Source organism: Heloderma suspectum, chromosome 4, assembly GCF_057233095.1.
Source record: "Heloderma suspectum isolate Gila_16-S chromosome 4, 16-S_ref, whole genome shotgun sequence".
In the NCBI taxonomy this organism is placed as follows: Eukaryota; Metazoa; Chordata; class Lepidosauria; order Squamata; family Helodermatidae; genus Heloderma; species Heloderma suspectum.
In genome coordinates, this window is record NC_139461.1 from 106,538,814 (window position 1) to 106,557,632 (window position 18,819).

General features: G+C 43.4%; 1 protein-coding gene across 8 annotated transcripts in view; it reads left to right on the forward strand.

Annotated features, from left to right (window-relative positions):
- The window catches only part of JARID2 (jumonji and AT-rich interaction domain containing 2), a 252,410-nt gene that overhangs the window by 199,378 nt on the left and 34,213 nt on the right, over positions 1-18,819 (forward strand). For all 8 annotated transcript variants that reach the window (XM_084850264.1, XM_084850269.1, XM_084850266.1 and 5 more), the window contains 2 exons: positions 2,167-2,396; positions 14,195-15,224. In XM_084850264.1, the coding sequence (XP_084706390.1) occupies positions 2,167-2,396; positions 14,195-15,224 (1,260 nt within the window). The remainder of the gene's footprint in view (positions 1-2,166; positions 2,397-14,194; positions 15,225-18,819) is intronic.

Genomic DNA, 18,819 nt, shown 5'->3' on the forward strand with positions numbered 1-18,819 from the left:
CAGTTTCATCCCTTTTAATATGATGGGAAAGGATAGTGGCTTCCATGTCCTGCTTTGGGGGTGGGGAGTGGATAATAATAGAGAGGTGGAGTTTATTTGACTATTTATTTTGGCTCTTTAACCTTCATGCTAAGAAATATACATAAAACCCATTACAGTGGTCATCCAGTTAAAATAAAAGGGAGAGAAATAGTTAACCCTCTAATTATTATTGAATGGCTATTGCTCAACAGAAAATGCAGTGTCTGGGAAACTGGGGGCAGGGTTGATATAGATTGCAGCATGGGTAGGACCCAAATGCAGGGCGTCAATACATTTTAGTGGTTAAACTGTTTTCTGAGATAATGCTATGGTTACCATGTTGAGAAAGTGGTGGGGCTGGTTTACTTTTTAAATAATCGCCCAGTGGCATTGCCTCATACCAGCTGACTAGCTCATTAATTGGCATGGTCCTAGGTAATGACAGCACTGGAGCTCTTTCCGTTTGTTTTTAATCTTAAGAGCTCAGAAGTCATTGGGCAAACAAAATGTGCCTGAGCTGTTTAACAACTCCTTTTGCCCCAGTTTTGAATATTTAGAAATCCCAAGCATAAACATCACAGTTGATTTGCCATAAACTGCTTTGATATCCTTCCCTCTTACCTTTACTTAAAAAGATACCTGCCATGGATTCTGCATATACTTACTGTGCTCCATCTTTGTGGAAGCAGCTGTTGCTACTCCTAATGTTGTTGCTCGTTGCTGCATCCTGTTGGGCAGGCAACAGATGTTAAGTTTCTGGCAGGCACCCCAAAGCTTTGTGTCATCATGAGTGTGGTATGCTGCCACTGGTTTTCCGATGCCCTCTACACCCAGCACTGTTTTGAGTGCCAAATAGAAAAGGATAGTCGGCTATGTTTGTGTTGGACTCCGTAATTTGTTCCCTTTCCTTCACTTCTTATCTCTTTGAAGTGCTTTGACACTTAACCTTCTTTCACATCTGCAAAGCTAAAGTTCCTGAATGGGTGTTTGTGTCCAAAAGCCTGGGACTAAGATTCTGAAAGCACAAGGGTTAAACCCCTGCTCTTCTTTCTTTTCTGTCATTCTGTAGTTCTTGGATGTTGGGTGATCTGTTATTTGTGAGAGTACTTCTTTTTGTGTTTAGCACACATGTAAAAGTGATTTATAAAAACACGGTGCTGTTTATTGTATGCTCAGAGCAGCCTTTCCCAACCTAGTGCCTTCCAGATATGTATTATGGGAGTTGTAGTCCAACACATCTGGAGGGCACCAGACTTTCCCTGTATTATGCGTTTTTTTGTGTTGAGACAGGTCGTCCTGTCACTGAGACTTGAATATGTATACTGTTTGTTCTGTGGTGTTGTGTATTAGCTTTGGTATTGTGTTTTCTTTCAACAGCATTGTGGGGCCATGAGGAGGGGGTCCCCCAATACTACTATTTGGAAAAGATGCTAACCTTGCTACTCTTCTGATGCCTCCCCGCCCCCATCATCATCACACACACAAACACCATTCTCCCTTTTCTGTTCATGTTAGAGCAGTGCTGGGCCTTGCCTGTTGCAGCTGCTATCGTGCCTGTGAAGTTTTAACATTTTTGTGTTGGAGAAATATGGAGGCCACGGAACTGTGCAGATCCAACACAGTGACTAGCACTGTGCCTCGCTATTAGGCAGAGTGAGGCAGCCACCTATGAGGAAGAGGAACAGCAGCAAGGCGTTGGGGGACAGAGCTCTGTATGCCACTCAACCTGCCTCTGCATCCCTTAAAACAGGCCTGCTTCCTTCAGGCGTACTTATTGTATTGCTATGCTAAGTGTTTGAAGTAAGATTCATTTGCAGTCTGGTCCACTTCTGTACATGGAATGGGGGTGGGTAGGTGCTATCTTGTCCTTCACCTCAGGCAGCAAAATGTCTTGGGCCTGCCCTGTACAAAGAAAGATCTTGCCTGAGACATTGGTGCAGGATAATGATCTACATATAACAACTTTATGTCCTGTTGTTTTTATTTTCTTCATCTCAAGTTAGACATTACATGTATGAGCTGGTAGCAGCTGCTTTCCCCCCCTGTTGTTTTTAAAAGGAGACTGATCTGGAATTAACTTTTGTCTTTCTCCCTTCTTTCTTTTTGCCCCTTGTTTTTCTCACGAGTCTTTCTTCACCTTTTCAGTCTTCAATGGATCCAGCAAATCAACAAGAGAGAGGGAACCTGTTCATAAACACAAAGTCAAGGAGACAACCCCAGCAAAGGAGAGACACAGTGAACACAGGTCCGAGAGTCGAAAAGACCAGGCTGCTGCTAATCATCATTCTTCAACAAACACAGGCTTCTCCACAAAAGGGCTCACTGCTAACAACCACCACACCCTTCATCGATCGGCTCAGGACTTAAGGAAACAGGTAGTGTGTGATACCCCAATTGGGACGCAACGGTACAAGTTTATTGTAAGATGCTTTGCCTGTTGTTTTGTTCTACACTGAGGAAACACAGTTAGGCTTCTAAAAGCGCAGTATGAAGACATTTGGACTGACTGTCTGTGAGCAGATGATCAAGGAAGAGAAATGTTGCACATATTAGTAGATATCTCTAACATTTTATTATCTTGCCTCTGGTGCATGAGGCTTTTTAAAAATCCGCCTGAGTGATAGTAAGGATGAATTCATATGGCCGCATCTTTCTTCTGGTGTCATAACCCAAGTCTTGGGAATTTGTCTTTCTTCAGGAGATATTTGTTTCAACCCTTGTAAGCAATTAGTGGGAGGAAAGCTCAGCTATGACAAACTTATCCACCTGAATTACTCTTCCAGTTGATATTTAAAAGGATTGAAGGGCTACAGTTAATAAACACACCCTTTGCCAGTTCATTACAAATTTACTGAGAAGGTACAGTAGGAAAACTGCTGCTTGTATGCTGAATTACAGCTAGTCAGTGGACATCTCAGGATTTAGAGGCCCATATCTATATAATGTCTTCCACTGCCTTTTGTTCCGCTCTAACATCAACTATTTTCTCTCTCTCTGTATGGTAATGATTCTTAGATATAGTGCCAGAAATCTCTAGTACCTCCATGAACCAACAGAGCCTAAAGCAAGGCTTTGTTTGGCTGATGTTTGTTCAGCTGGAGAAGGCTTGGAAAGACCTGAATGCTTTTGGCTGTTTGCCGACTGGCACTCCTTGAGGTAACTTCCCCATCCATATTTAGCAATTAGGCCAGGAGCCCCAAGCCATCATTTGCCAATAAATATCTTTCTGTTTAGGACTCTGTAGATTTAAATCAACACAGACATTCTTAAGGCTCATATGCAGGAATAGGAGGACTAACACAAGTGGGACTTACTTATAGGCCAGGATTGGATGATCTGTCCTGGCTTCATAAACCATGAACCATGGTTTATGAAGCTGGGAAAGAGCATCAGGACAAAATGCTCTTCCCTTCTCCCCTCACACTTGGACTTCGTTGCTTCATTCCTGGCTTACATTAAGCCATAAGTTTCCTATGTCTGGAAACAAGGAATATCACACTATTCCTGGTTTGTATTAAGCCATGGTTTCCCATTATATCTCTAGCTTAATATCAGTTAACGAGGATCATAAGACAGGATCAGATTGGTATGATAACTGATATTTTGTTAATTAACTGACTGCCAGTTAACGGATATTTTGTTTGTTAACAGACAGAGTTCCCTGGTTCAGATAAAACTGGAAATTCTGTCTTTAATACAAACCAGAAATGAAGTGCTGAGGCCAGGGAGGGGAGAGGCAAAGGAGGAGTACTGAGCCCCAATGCTCATTCCTGGTTTCATAAACTCTGGTTTGTGAAGCCAATAAAGATCGTCCAAACCTGGCCATAATGTTCATATGACTATGCATTTTTGTTGCTGTGTTCATGTGAACAGGTAAACTGACCAGAATTTGAAGATGAAGATTCCCCGCAATCCCAGAATGTAACTGAGACAGCTCGGAATCTCAGCATTAACCATATGATTGGCTCAGAGATCCCTTAAATACTCTACACTGGATATATGTCCTGGATGGTCCAGGAAAGCTGGGAAATAGACAGCACAAGACATGTGACAAAACACAGAGGTTTGTACACCATTAAAAACAACAGCAGCGATAGGGCCTGCATTAAAGTATAAACAGATGACTGAAGAAAAACAACAAAAATGAAAAGAACTCCATTTGTCTGGCTGCAGATAACCTGTTAAGCCATTTTGTGGGAATGATAAGATGAATTTGAAACATTTAGGGAGTTCATTTTTTATGCTTAATTTTTCACAGTATCTGCAGGTTTTAGGGGCAGTGTTTTTGAAGCAGAGAGAGGAACATAAGGCATTCGTATTTTTAGGAAGGGAACAAATGACAGATAAAGCTGAGGAAGGAAGTGTGGTCTTCACAGAATGGTGTTGGGGCTTCTGAGAAGTCAGTGTGAAAAGCTTTGGATGGCTGAGATATGAAGGCATTCCTACTAATGTAACTGTTTTTTCAACCTTGAATTAAAAAAATAGGGTTCTCATACATTTGTTTGCTTTTCAGATAGGGATATCAGCATATGCTAAACATATATACAGAATAGTCACAAATGTAGTAATGAAATTGGATGGGGAGAACCATAAAGCTCCTTTCCCATAATTAGGCAAGAGTAGTTAGTGTTACTATATTAAAAGGATGAAATATCTTATTTGATTCCTCAGGCTAATCCTAGAAAGTAACCTCAGTCACTATTCTTTTGAGTCTCTGGATAAATTCACTGTAGGTCTGAACTCCTGTAATGGAAAAGCTGTTTTCTCAGTATGACTAGACATGGGCAGATATAAAGATTTACAGCTTAGCACAGCATTATGTTCCTGCTTTTGAGATTAATGTCAAATTATAGTTTTGCCCCAAAAGAGGAAATTTCTTTTGAGTCTTAGCTCCAAAACCCTTTCGTTTTTCCTGTAATATCCTCCCTGTTTCATAGACCTTCACATTTCTCTCTCGTTCTCTGGTGTACATTTTCTGTTGCTTACATACTTTCTCTCCCGTGCTCTGTAGCCCCCTCTTCAATCCCCTCAGGGGTTGAGAGGAGAGGAAATGTAACTCATTGAGGCCCTCTGTCTGTTATGCAAGTGAAGGTCAAAATATTGTCTCCGGACTGAGATGGGTTCTTGTATTTCAATTTTTATAAAAGAGTTCAATGGAATTTCACTGGATTAGGCAAACGTTGGTTACAATTGAGTGTGAGTGATAAAATGTGTATCTGAATCTGAGTGTGGTTTTGGGGGTGGGGGCAGGGGGGACAAGAAATAGAAAAGAGTAATTGTATATTTTGTGAGGGAGTGTGTGGTGTGTTTTTTAAACCTGATGAGCTTGTGCGGTGTAACAAGTGATAAAGTCTAATGATTGATCACTGTTACTTATTTTTACAATTAAATTGACTTCTTTCTTATGCACTCAGTGTAAGCACTGCCTCGGGATGGAACTCTGGCTCTAGAACTCTGTGGTGATCCTGCGCAGCTGGGCAGTGGAGCCATTTTATTAGGCTGGCTCGCAAAGGTTGTGTGTATGTGGTTAATGAGGGGAGACATATCAACAGTAGAAAGGTAACAAAACTGCCTACTGCAATTCCTTTTGCTTTTTTCGGTACCAGTTACCTCGCAGGCTCTTCTAAGGCAATTTTTAACAATGTGAAATCTAGAATCTCTTCAGCATGACTGGGTAAGGTTGTTTTTTTTTCTCATATTTTTCTGGGTTGAAGAGGTTTGTTGCAGCTTAATATATAGTGTGATCTGGTCTGCATTGGCCTTTGTGTATTGTCTCTGAATCAGGGCACGCTCTTCCTGTTTATGCGATATGCAACAAGCCTCTTTTTGGAGAAGGAAGTAAAATGTCTGAAAGGTTTTCATTGTGAGCAGACCTAGAAAAGTCAGCAGCACCCAGCAAAGTTTTCCACAGTATATTAGCCTTCCAGTATCTGTATAGAGGACTCAGAACGGGAAATTAAGAATATTTACTGCACACCCAAATACTGATATGTACAGTTTTAGAAGATAGAAAATAGTGTATGTACAAAGTATATGTACCCATGCAGTTTTGTAGCTGACTCAGAAGGATCGAAATGGATGTATAATTAAAGTAGTTTTTATGCATATAACTAGTTATGATAAGTTGCAATTCCTGAAATTCCCCATGCAGTATCAGAAGCTTCTGTCCTGGCAGTTTTTATTCTGGTGTAAAACTGGCTAAGAATTGGGGGAGCGGGGGGGCTGCTCTCATGAAGAAAGGGGTTTCCAAACGTCCGAACAGAGATTTTGTCATGATAAAATCTTACCCTGTCCTGAAGCCATTTCTAAGGCTAACTAAGACTGGCTTGTTAGATTGTTGTGGCTACTTTGCATTGGTTTTAGTCAAGGCCAGTTAAGAATGAAACAAGTTTTTTTTTAAAGGAACCAGAATCTAGGACTCCTTCTTAACCATTCTGAGATCTCTGTAGGGCACTCTGCTTAAATAGATACCTCTTTCATAAGATCTGTGGTGCCTGTTGCTCTCTGCACCAGGTTCAGGGTTTTAGTCTTATTATGTTTAAGTTCTGCCACTCCTTCACAACTGATACCTTGGGTGGATCCCAGCACTACCTGTCAAAAGACAGCTATTCCAACTTTCCGTAATGGAAGGGGGGCGGGGGGGAGAGAAAAAAGACAGAAGAAGTGGTGGGAAAACACTGGAGAGTTACAAGTGAAAGATAATGGCGTCTGGATGCCAGGTAAAATTCCAGCAGGGCAATTGCAGGATAAAGCCCCATTTAAAAGCACTCCTTTTGTCTCCCTTTACTACCCTTTTCCCTCTGCTTCTTGGAAATTCATCTGCAGTTCATTGTCCTTGGCTCTTCCATCTCTGACTGGCACACCTTTTTCTCAGATTAAATCCATTTGTTCTTAAGACCTTCATTTCCAGCAGCTCCTTTTCCAGAGCCAGACTAACCACACCTCCACATTCTGCTTTATTCTCCACTGTTCCTTCTTCCCTGACCTTTTCCTTCAACTCCTTACCTGCTTGCCTATTCTTGAAAGCCCCTTGGGTAGGAATAGCAGTACTTCTGAGTTCCTCACAGGAGCTTAGCAACTCTGACTCTAAATAAGTGTCAAATGTTTCTCTGTTTTTAAAATGTTTGTTTTTGTCCATGTTACAGAAACTCCTTTATCTATGATGGTATTGAGGAAAACAGTTGAATTTCATTAGGGATTTGTTTTTTACTTGTGTTCTCCAACAGCTGAAGCCCTGTGAAAGGCAAACTCTTACTAGGTTTAGAAGGCTATCAATGCTGGAGAAATTTGAGACGGACTAAAATGAGCTCAGATTTCTAAGAATCCGACCTGCGGAATCCGCTGCAGAGCAACCCCCTCAGGCCACACTGAGTCCATGGGGCTTTTGGATGATTTTTGTACTTTCCCGAAATTTGCACACATAAATTCGTAGAAAAATATGTAAGTTTCTGTGGAGGAAACGTTAAATGGAATGGGGGACAATACGCTAAATGTTATGTACTAAGGCAAATTATGTAAATACTTATGTAATTTGCATATTTTTCCTCATGACGAAAAACAATTTGCATCTGTCTTGTGAGTGGACGATGAAACAAAAGGCGCATGACAATCCGCGAAACACAGATGGAGCGGATTTTTCCCAGTTCCTACATCCCTAGCTGCAGGTGATAAGAGTTCAAGGAGAAAAATCTGGGGACAGTAGACCTAGTTCACACATGATGCTAATGCATAACGTGTTTGTTTCCCTCCTCCTTGCCAGTTCCCTCCCTGTATCCCAAATGCCCTTGCGGAACTGTAGTACTTACATGTAGAGCAGCTGGTTTGGGTTTTTTTTACCAGTCTTGCCTGCTGCCTTTGTAGTCTGGCAGAACAACCCATGAACAACCTATGGTTCTGGGTTCATCCGTAACTACAACCCATGGTTTAAACAACTCAGAGTTCACAACCCAACAACAAACCATGGGTCTCTTTCTGGGTTGTTCATAGTTAACAAACCATGGTTTGTTCGCGTGGCTGGTTTTATACACCCCAGAAATCAACAGTGCATGGGTTAAATACACCATGGGTTAGAATTATGTATGAACTAGATTGGTGAATGCTGGTATACTTTGGATTGGGACTGAAGGTACTTCTTGTAAGAGATGAGTCTGCTTAGTTTGGGAATCTGAAATTCCTGCAGTAATTGGTGTGATAGAAAATCTGGGCAAGACTTTCTGTATCTTATTATCATGCACCCCAAATATACCATGTGTGCTTAATATGAACAACTGCAGATATCAGGCAAGCTTTGGCCATCCTTTTATGGAAGATAGGTATGCTATGTTTAAACCATTTACATCTTACAGTAAAACTATGGCTCCAACACATCTGATGTAATGGGTATGTATACTGGATATGCATTTCATATTAGAATGCATAAACCTTGAGAGGGGGGAAATGTAAAATGGTTTATATTCTCCAAATGAGAGAATAAAGAATCGCAAAAGTATTAATTAAGAATCTCTGGGTAGTTCTGGCTTCCCCTCTCTTCTATATACTTGCAGTTTGCTATATCTGTTGTACACTTGTGTTTTATGTGAGTATTTGAAGTAAGCAGGCTGCTTTTTAGGAGGTTGAGAGCATGCCTCAGTCACCAGTACCATCTAAGAATATTTCAAACCTAAATATCATAATTTGCAGTTCCTTGTCAGCTGGAAAGCATGATTTTATGCCCTTACATTTTACGGTTTGTGTTCTGTGTTGTTGCATCATATCTATATCCCTCGTCATGCTTTCTTATTGGTTTCCTGGTGTGTAAAGTGGCCTAGTTGCTTTTTTTGTGATTTGTTAGCACAACATTGCAGCTTCTGTCATCTGATTTGCATATGTGTGACTCTTTTACAATACTTAACACTGAGACAATTGCAGGAGGTCAATCAGGCAGAAGCAGCAATTGTAACAAAAAGCCATACTGGAGAAAAATAAGTAATTTGCTTGGACCCAAAATATCCCTCCCCACGTATCTGCCTTGGACAGTGAACCTTCTGGCTTCCTTCTCAGAACTTTACTGCTTGAGCTACAGACATAAATAGTGCATTCTTTGTGGTTGAAGCAAAGGTGTCTCCCATTGCTGTACTTTTGCTTCTAGGTAGGCATTTGGGGTTGCTTTCCTGTTCCAAAGAAAAATAAGTGAAATGTGTGGTTGTAAACCTGTCCTCATGGCAGGGCAAAATTGGACAGGTCTAGCTTCACAGTGCTGCGGAGGCAGGTGAAGCTGCCGCTGCTGCACATCTTCCTGCCACTGCAGCGGTTTACAGTGGCACAGCTTTGCCTTCCATGGCACTGGCAATGCGACGCCAGGGAAGCGCAGTCTTTGGAGGATATGGGTTCAAGTTGATGATTTCCTGTACCTTCAGATAATATCTTCTAAGGCTAATTATAATACATATTCACTGACATTTTTGCACCCTCATTCACATTTAACCTAGTACTCTATTGAGTATATGATCACAGCTGGGAAGATAAGTTGTACGACTACTGTGCGATGCTTATTGTGCCATTCTGCTCTTCAGGATACCAGTGTGTTGCCTCTTAGTTGTTGGGCTTCAGCAGTTAAATAACACAGTGTTGAATTACTTAAACTTGGCTGCCTGAAGGTGATTGTCTTGGGGTCCCCCCCCCAATTGGTTGAGTTCTAACAATTAAATATTGGACTACTGTATTTTGTTACTTGATATTAAAACAAACATACATGCACACACCTACCTCTCTGTGGAGGGGCATGCATGATGAGAGATGACATTAAGAAGTAGGAAGGGATAACAGGCACCCTTTTGCCTTTCACTGTAGCCTCAGTCTTCTCCAGCACCGTTTGGAGAAGAAACATCACAAACACTGACTGGGTTCAGACAACTCGTTAACTCACGATGGTTTATTATCCTGAGTAACCCATGGTGGGTTAGCATATCATCTGTGTGCTGTTTTTGTCACCCACAGTGGCTTATTTACCCAAAATAAGCCACCCTGGGAACCCACAGCATGGGTTATTTTACCCATGATGGGTTAACATGTCATCTGTCAGCCTATCATGGGTAAAGGGCATCGGCCAGCAAGCCACTTGACAAGAGCAGCAGAAACCTGTGCCGGTCATACCCAGTGGGGCTGCGATCACCATTCGCGATCACACCCAAGCCGCTACCCATGCCCGCCTTCCCATCATTTTGATAATCAGATTGAATCCAATGCAGATCGTTCCCCATTGGATTCCATTTGATTTTCAAAGTGACGGGCATCAAGCTCAATGGAAGCCTATGGGCAATGAGCTTCATAGGCTTCTGTTGCATTTTAAAAGTGCTCCTCCCCAAAATTGGGAGGTGGGGAAATCCCCCCTGCCATGGGTCCTGTTGCTCCAACATCCTATTTTCAGGAGGAGCACTTTTAAAAAAATTTCTCAGACCCATTTTTGCACACAATGGGACTGGGGAAATTCTTAAAAATGGCAGAAATGGGGGTGGAGGGAATCCAAGCCTCCCCCAAGGATTGTGGGGGTAACACAGTCTGGGTGTGCCTTGGATTCTCCCCCCCCCCCGCCCCAATTTTCCAGACTGGGCACCTTTAAGTCCTAATGCAAGGCAATAGAGGTGTCCTTCATTGGCTTGCATTGGGGATTATAAAGTCTCCCATCTGGGAAAAGAGAAATTTCTTTTTTTATGGCTAGTAGGGGGGTGCCAGGGTAGGGAGTAGTGAGCCATGTGGGGGACCCCCCAAGGCCCCACCACCGCAATAGCATGAATGGGAAACACAGGGAAGTGGGTGATTTTAAAGGGAGGGGAGTGGAAGAAAAGGGTTACAGTTACACACATTTCCCTGTGTGTTTCCCATTTGTCTTAAATATCCACTTACCCAAGGGTTTCCCCTTCATGCTGGGGTGGGTCATCACCATAGGGGGCTCCCCTCCATCCACTCACCCCCCCCACACACACACACAGACACACCTTCTCCCCCCGAAAAAAGGCATTTCCTGGCAGTCAGGGGGAAGGTTCTCATTTGAGGCTTGAGTTTAAAAAACTAAAGCTGCAAGAGAAAACCTTCCCCCCAGACTAGGGGCAGAAAAGGCTTTTTTGGAAGGAGGGACAGAGGTGGGGAGGTGTGGGGCCGGGGGTAGTGGGTGCCCAAGAGGGGGGTCCTCGGGGTGGAACGAAAGCAGAAAGGAAGACTCCTTATGTTTTCCTTCCACCCTGACACCTAAACACCTGCTTCCCAACAAAATCCCCTTTTGTGCCAGGGTGGGAGGGACCCCAAGGTGCCCACCTCCCTCCCCAACTTAGTCCTCCCTCCCAAAAAAGCATCCCCACCCCCAGTTCGGGAGATGGATGCTTGGTGAGGCTTGAGTTTAAAAAGTCAAGTCTTGCCAAGTATCCGTCTCCTGAACTGGGGGGAAAAAGCTTTTTTTGGGGGGGAAGGACTGGGATCCGGGCAGGAGTGAGATCCCCAGTGTGGGGGGTGTTTGGGTGTTCCCCCACCCCGGCACTAAGGGGAACCTGCTAGGAAATGGGTATTTAGGAGCAGGGTGGAAGGCACTTCCCAAAGGGATCCTCCTAAATGCCGGGGTGGGGAACACCTCAAAGCTCCCCCCCACTAGGGCACCCCCTCCTCCCTTTCCATGCCTTCATTCCATTTTCTGAGTTTTAACAATCGGGCCTTAAGAGAAAACCTTTCCCCCCGACTGCTGGAAAAAGGCTTTGGGGGAGTGAGGGGTTCCCCAGTGGGGGGCCCCAGTGGGGGGGCTTTTGGGTGTCCCCCCACTCTGGCAGGAAGGGGAATCCCACTGGGAAGCGGGTGTTCCAGAGTGCAGTGGAGGAAAGCAGAGGGGCTCTTTACCACCTTGCTTTGAAACACCTGCTTACCAGCCAGTTCCCCATTTGTGCTGGGGTGGGATGGGTTGGCACCCAAGGGCCCCCTCTCTGCAGCATCCACTCCCCCCTGCCCCCCTTTCCATTTTTTTAATGTCTTCCGTTGTTTCGCAAAAACGGAATGAAGAATTTTAAAAAGTTGTTGTGCCCCACTTCTTCTGAGGAAGCAAAGGGGCCAGGCACAGGGAGGGGAGAGAGGGGGTGCCCCCTCCCACCCCTCCCCTCTTTTGTTTCCTCAGAAGAAATGGGGTGCTTTCCCAGCTCCCATAGGGATCTCTCCACCTTGCTTTTGAGAGCTGTCATTTTTGACAGCTCTCAAAAGCAAAGTGGAGACAGCGGTCACAACGGGGACTAGATACTGGCTCTCCCCACCTGCATCCTTGCATGCTTGGGCAAAAAAATTAATTGTTTTACCCATGTGCGCAAATGGGAAGCCCCATTTGCAGACATGGGAAAAATTATGGAGAAGTGCGGGCAAGGTTCCCAGTCTCATTTTTGCACAAAAATGCAACCAGGAACATTAAAGAAAGGGCCCTGACCCTGATTGCGATTGTGATCGGAGCCAGGAAAGGGGACTTGGCAGCAGACAAGATGGGTCTGCCACCAGGTTCCCTGGGATGTGGGCTGGAGGACTGAGGGGGAGGGAGGGGCAACTGGGGAGAAATAAGCTACACACAATAGCTTATTTTTCTGCCCGTCTGTCAGGGCACAGTAGGCTATTAGAAAACTAAGCTACTGTGCTTAGCATATACACCACCATGGTTTAAGATGACGTGGGAACCTGGCCACTGTCTCCACTGTACCATTTTAAGTGCACGTGGCACGGTTTGTAGATGTCTATGTTCCCGTGAAATAACTATTCTTGTCTTGCCTTTGACAAAGCTAGGCGGCTTTTGTCTAATGTTGGTCAAGTTCTGAAGATATTATATAGTTAAGAAATACTGGGGAAAATTCAACAAATATTAATTGCAACTAATTCCCATTGAAATCAATGGAAATTGTTAGTTGTGACTAACTCCTATTTGATAATTTTCAGTGGATATTCCTTCCAGCCCTTAGGTGGATTGTGCCTGCTGAATAAAAGTGTAACTGCCTGGATATCAAACTTCTTGAAAATCAATAAATAAGCATCTGCACATTTCATAACTATTGGACAAAAATTTATTATATAATATATGTGCCTCCTCACTATGAGTTCATTTTAAAAGCTGGATCCTTCAGAGCCAGGCTAATCTCTTGGGTACATATTGGACATAATTGTGTGTGCCCTTGTAATTATTTAAAGTTATTATTTTATGGCTTTTAAAAAATCGTGATGGAGGATGGAAGTGAAATGGTGAGAGATTCTGGCAATTTTCCCTTAGAGTTAGTATTAGTTGCTAGTGTTCAGTTTCTGATCGGTTTAATAGGCAATGAGTGGACATATCTGGCACGTGGGAGTTGGGCAGGGAAAGGGTGTTAATGTCAGAAAAAGAGGATTGGTTGTAGTGGGAAGGCTAGATTCATCTGCTCTTGTGGTACTGTAAAGTTGGGGATTATGCATGTGGCTCTGGGAGAAACCCCAATAGACCGAGAGTGGACAGATTCCAACCTTGAATATGGAAACCTTTTATCCCAAAACAGATTTGGAGAATTTGGATACTCCCAATTGCTATACCTCTTGGTGCTGCCCCCACATCCTTACTTTTGCTACTGCCGCTATTTAAGAACTGCCCAGTCATCACTTTGTGTTTGTTTTTGAACAGTGGCCATTTTGAGGATGCCTTTATCTACATGGGGAATACTTTTACTGTACTAGACGTTCAGAAATGGTAGCAGTGGAAGAAGTAAGTTCTGGCAGCAGCAAGGTTGTTTGCTGCTCTAGGGCTGTGGGTGGGGCACCAGGCCCCTTCCAGAGCCAAACCACAATATGCATAACCCCATTATAAAGCAGAGATAATGAACAGATGCACTATCTTACTCAGAGTAGACAGTGTCAGATGATTGAAGGATAGACACACACCTCATACACTTCTTTTGTATTTTTCTCCTTTCCTTATTTAAAAAATGTGTCTGATTCTGCTCTCCACTGAGTGAAGTCCGTGACATAGAGATGGCACATAATGCCATATATTGTAACCTAACATGGCCAAAGGGCTCCATGATGTGGCTTTTTCAAAGTGTTTTTTTTAGAGAACTGTGACCTTCAAAGCTTACTGCAAATTGTTATTAATTTATCCTCTCCCCTTCCCCCTGTTTTCTCTCTTCTTCCTCCTGCTCTGTGGCCCTCCTGGCTTCCCCAGGTTTCAAAGGTCAATGGTATCACTCGAATGTCATCTGTGAGTGCAAACACAGCCAGTGCCAAAAAGATGAGAGAAGTCAGACCTTCACCGTCCAAAACTGTGAAGTACACTGCAACAGTGACAAAGGGAACTGTCACATACACCAAAGCCAAGAAAGAACTGGTCAAGGAAACCAAACTAAATCACCACAAGCCCAGTTCACCTGTCAACCATACAATCTCAGGGAAAATGGAAAGTAGCAATGCAAAAACCCGCAAACAGGTGCTATCCCTTGGAGCGGCCAAGCCCAACAGTCCTGCTGTTAATGGTGTCAAGGTCAATGGCAAGTTGAACCAAAAGACATGCACTAAGGAGGTAGGGAGGCAGTTGAGGGAGGGGCTGCGCAATTCAAAAAGGAGGCTGGAAGAGGCAAACCACATAGAAAAAACACAGTTGCCGACCAAGAAGATAAAGGGGGCGGCCCATATGATTGAAGCCCCAAGCAGAAAGGCCCCTGTGGAGAAGCCTTTGCTGAATGGCCACGTGAAAAAGCCTGGAAGTCAGGAAGTGCCACAGAAAAGTCTGGAAAGGAATAGGCCGAAGAGAGCTGCTGCTGGGAAGAACACACCAGGGAAACAAGCACATAGCAAAACTGAAAATGCCTCCTGTGAAAATCATTCTACCTCTCAAACAGAGTCCTTGCACAAGCCACACGACTCAACGGGGAAGCTCGAGAAGGGTAGCATCAAGTCTGGGTGGGCCATGATGGAGGAGATTCCTATCCTCCAGCCTTCCCCGAAGGAGTTCCATGACCCGCTGATATACATTGAGTCAATCCGTGCTCAGGTTGAGAAGTATGGGATGTGCAGGGTGATCCCTCCTCCTGACTGGAGGCCCGAGTGCAAGCTGAATGAAGAAATGCGCTTTGTGACCCAGATTCAGCACATTCACAAGCTGAGCAGACGCTGGGGACCCAACGTGCAGCGGCTGGCCTGTATCAAGAAGCACCTCAAATCTCAGGGCATTACTATGGACGAGCTTCCACTCATAGGTGAGTGCTTTGTTTTCACTGGCCACCTCTTGCAGTTCATAGCAGGTGGCCATTTTGAACATCCATTTCTTTTCTAATTGACTGATCCCTTCTGAAAACTGCAGGAGCCTACACTTCTCTGAGTGATTCATATCCTAGGTGCAGTGCAGGTGGATACAGGGATGTTTCTCTTGTAGGATTCGCTTAGACACATTAATCCTTTGTCACTAGTTATAGAGCAATTTTTCTTTTTTCCCCTAGAGCAAAAGAGGCATCTGTACTCAGGTTTCAAGACACTCCCATATTATCCCAAAAGAAAAAGGAGTGATCAGATACATGTTTAATGGCGTATCCTTGGTCTTCATTACACAAAGATTTTTAGGGGTTTTCCAAGGAAGGTGTGTGTAGTAACAGTGTACAACAAATTAACTATTTTCCTTCCCCAAAACTACTTTTTCCTGAAACATTCCTTCCACTCTACCCCAGTCATCTTTTCTTGATTTCCACTTCAATATCTGAACAGCTGAAATCACACATTTTCAGTGATTCACAACTTTTGAATAATAAGCAGTAAAGTGCAGTTTGTTGCAAAATTGGGGTTTCATTAACCTTCTCAGTAGGTGGCTGTAAAGACTGGTACCTGTACTATGTTAGACCATTTAGGGCGCAGTCCTACGGGTTGCACCCTGGGTGCACATAAGCCTCCAAACATGGAGGCTTACGTGTATCCAATGTAGCTGCATTTCAGTTAGATGGGCGATTTCTCCCATCTAGCGAAGGCTTCAGGGAGAGGGAGGGAAGGAGGCTGGGGTGGCAATAAGGCATAAGCCAGCCACCTAAGAACACCCTCCCCTCCCAGAGGTGGCCAGTTGCGGTTCTCTCCGCACCAGCTGGGGGAGCAGGCAGGGAGTGCAGAGCCCTGTATTCAAGCTCGGATCCAGAAAACTGAACAATTCTATGTCTCCCAGACTCTGTCTAGGGGACATAGGATTGCTCCCTCCAGTAAATTGATGATTTTCCCATCTGCCATCAGATATGAAGCACTTGACCGGATGTTTCAAGAAGTGGTGTGATGTTTGTGAAGAGTTTTAAGAGTTTTCTTAAAAGCACCCTTTAGTTTTTTGAAGAAGCTCTTTTTTATCTGCTGTTCATAAGCAATTTTAAAAATTAATAAATTTGCTTGAGCTACTATTAGAGTTGCAAATTTTAATCAGTTTGATTGGGGAGGTCAGTTTTTATTGGGGGGTCAAATTTTAATCAGTATTGCTTAGAGTTGCAGATACCCTTGTTTTAAGGCTATTTTGGTTCTGGCAATGAAAAAGAAGCTATTAAATATGGCCTCTTCTTGTAGTAAAAAGTAGGTTTTTAAATTAAGTTCTAAGATTTAGTGATGGTAAGCTGTAATTGGCAGCTTTTTTTTTTTTTTACTTCAGTGGGATTTAAGCAGCTTAATGATGCACAGGATTCTAGCCTTTGTTTATTATCCCACACTTCCTTTAGTATCTCAGAACCCCCACTTATATTGATGATTTGGTAACAGGCAATGTATTTAAATTGAATCAATAAAGTAATTTGTTAAAAAGCAAGTGATAGGCAATGTGAAATGCTTTAGTTGGTGGCTCGACCTCCTCGTGCTTCTGATTAAATTTGCACGTGAATGTATTTAACTTCACTGTCCTTGTTCAGATGTAATGTTAAATCATGGTTTAGCATTACAAGAATGAACTGTTGTGAGCCTCAGGAGTTCACATGCCCCCTTCTCCTCTGGTGCAGCCGTGAAGGGAAGTTCTGAAGTTTTCGCTTCTGCTTGACATTAAACACAGCTTGTAGAACCTGGTTACGCTTTCGTTAACCTGAACTATGGTTTGTTGAAACAAGCCAACTTAATAATAGTTTAGAAATTTGGCTTGTTCCAACTAACCATGTTTGTTGTTGTTCAGTCGTGTCTGACTCTTCGTGACCCCATGGACCATAGCACGCCAGGCCTTCCTGTCCTGCGCTCTCTCCCGGAGCATGCTCAAGTCCATATTCATTGCATCGGTGATGCTATCTAGCCATCTCATCCTCTGCCATCCCGTTCTCCTTTTGCCTTCAATCAACAAGAGGCTCTTTAGATCCTCTTCGCTTTCTGCCATTAGGGTGGTATCATCTGCGTATCTGAGGTTGTTGATAATTCTCCCGGCAATCTTAATTCCGACCTGTGATTCATCCAACCCGGCGTTTCTCATGATGTACTCTGCATATAAGTTAAATAAGCAGGGCGACAATATACAGCCTTGTCATACTCCTTTCCCAATTTTGAACCACTCGGTTGTTCCATGTCTGGTTCTTACTGTTGCTTCTTGACTCTCGTACAGGTTTCTCAGGAGACAGGTAAGGTGGTCTGGTACTCTCATCTCTTTAAGAATTTGACAGAGTTTGTTGTGATCCACACAATCAAAGGCTTTAGCTTAGTCAATGAAGCAGAAATAGACATTTTTCTGGAATTCTCTTGCTTTCTCCATGATCCAGCGAATATTGGCGATTTGATCTCTAGTTCCTCTGCCTCTTCGAAACCCAGCTTGTACTTCCGGTAGTTCTCGGTTCACATACTGCTGAAGCCTAGCTTGTAGGATTTTGAGCATCACCTTGCTGGCATGTGAAATGAGCGCAATTGTACGGTAGTTTGAACACTCTTTGGCATTGCCCTTCTTTGGAATTGGAATGTAAACTGACCTTTTCCAGTCTTGTGGCCATTGTTGAGTGTTCCAAATTTGTTGGCATATTGAGTGCAGCACTTTAACAGCATCATCTTTTAGGATCTTAAATAGCTCAGCTGGAATACTGTCATCTCCGCTAGCTTTGTTGTTAGTAATGCTTCCTAAGGCCCACTTGACTTCACTCTCTAGGATGTGCGGCTCAAGTTCAGTGACCGCACTATTATGGCTATCAGGGACATTAAGATCTTTGCTGTATAGTTCTTCTGTGTATTCTTTCCACCTCTCCTTAATCTCATCTGCTTCTGTTAGGTCCCTGCCTTCTTTGTCCTTTATCATGCCCGTCTTTGCACAAAACGTTCCCTTGAGATCTCTGATTTTCTTGAAAAGATCTCTAGTCTTTCCCATTCTATTGTTTTCCTCGATTTCTTTGCATTGTTCATTTAAGAAGGCCTTCTTGTCTCTCCTTGCTATTTTCTGGAAATCTGCATTTGGTTGGGTATATCTTCCCCTTTCTCCCTTGCTTTTCGCTTCCCTTCTTTCCTCAGCTACTTGTAAAGCCTCATCAGACAGCCACTTGGCTTTCTTGCATTTCTTTTTCTTGGGGATGGATTGAGTTGCTGCCTCCCGAACAATGTTACGGACCTCCGTCCATAGTTCCTCAGGCACTCTGTCTATCAGGTCTAATCCCTGAAATCTATTCCTCACCTCCACTGTATATTCATAAGGGATATGATTTGGGTAATACCTGAATGGTTTAGTGGTTTTCCCTACATTCTTCAATTTAAGCCGAAATTTTGCAAGAAGCAGCTCATGATCTGAGCCACAGTCAGCTCCAGGTCTTGTTTTTACTGACTGTATAGAGGTTCTCCATCTTTGGCTGCAAAGGACATAATCAATCTGATTTCGATATTGACCAT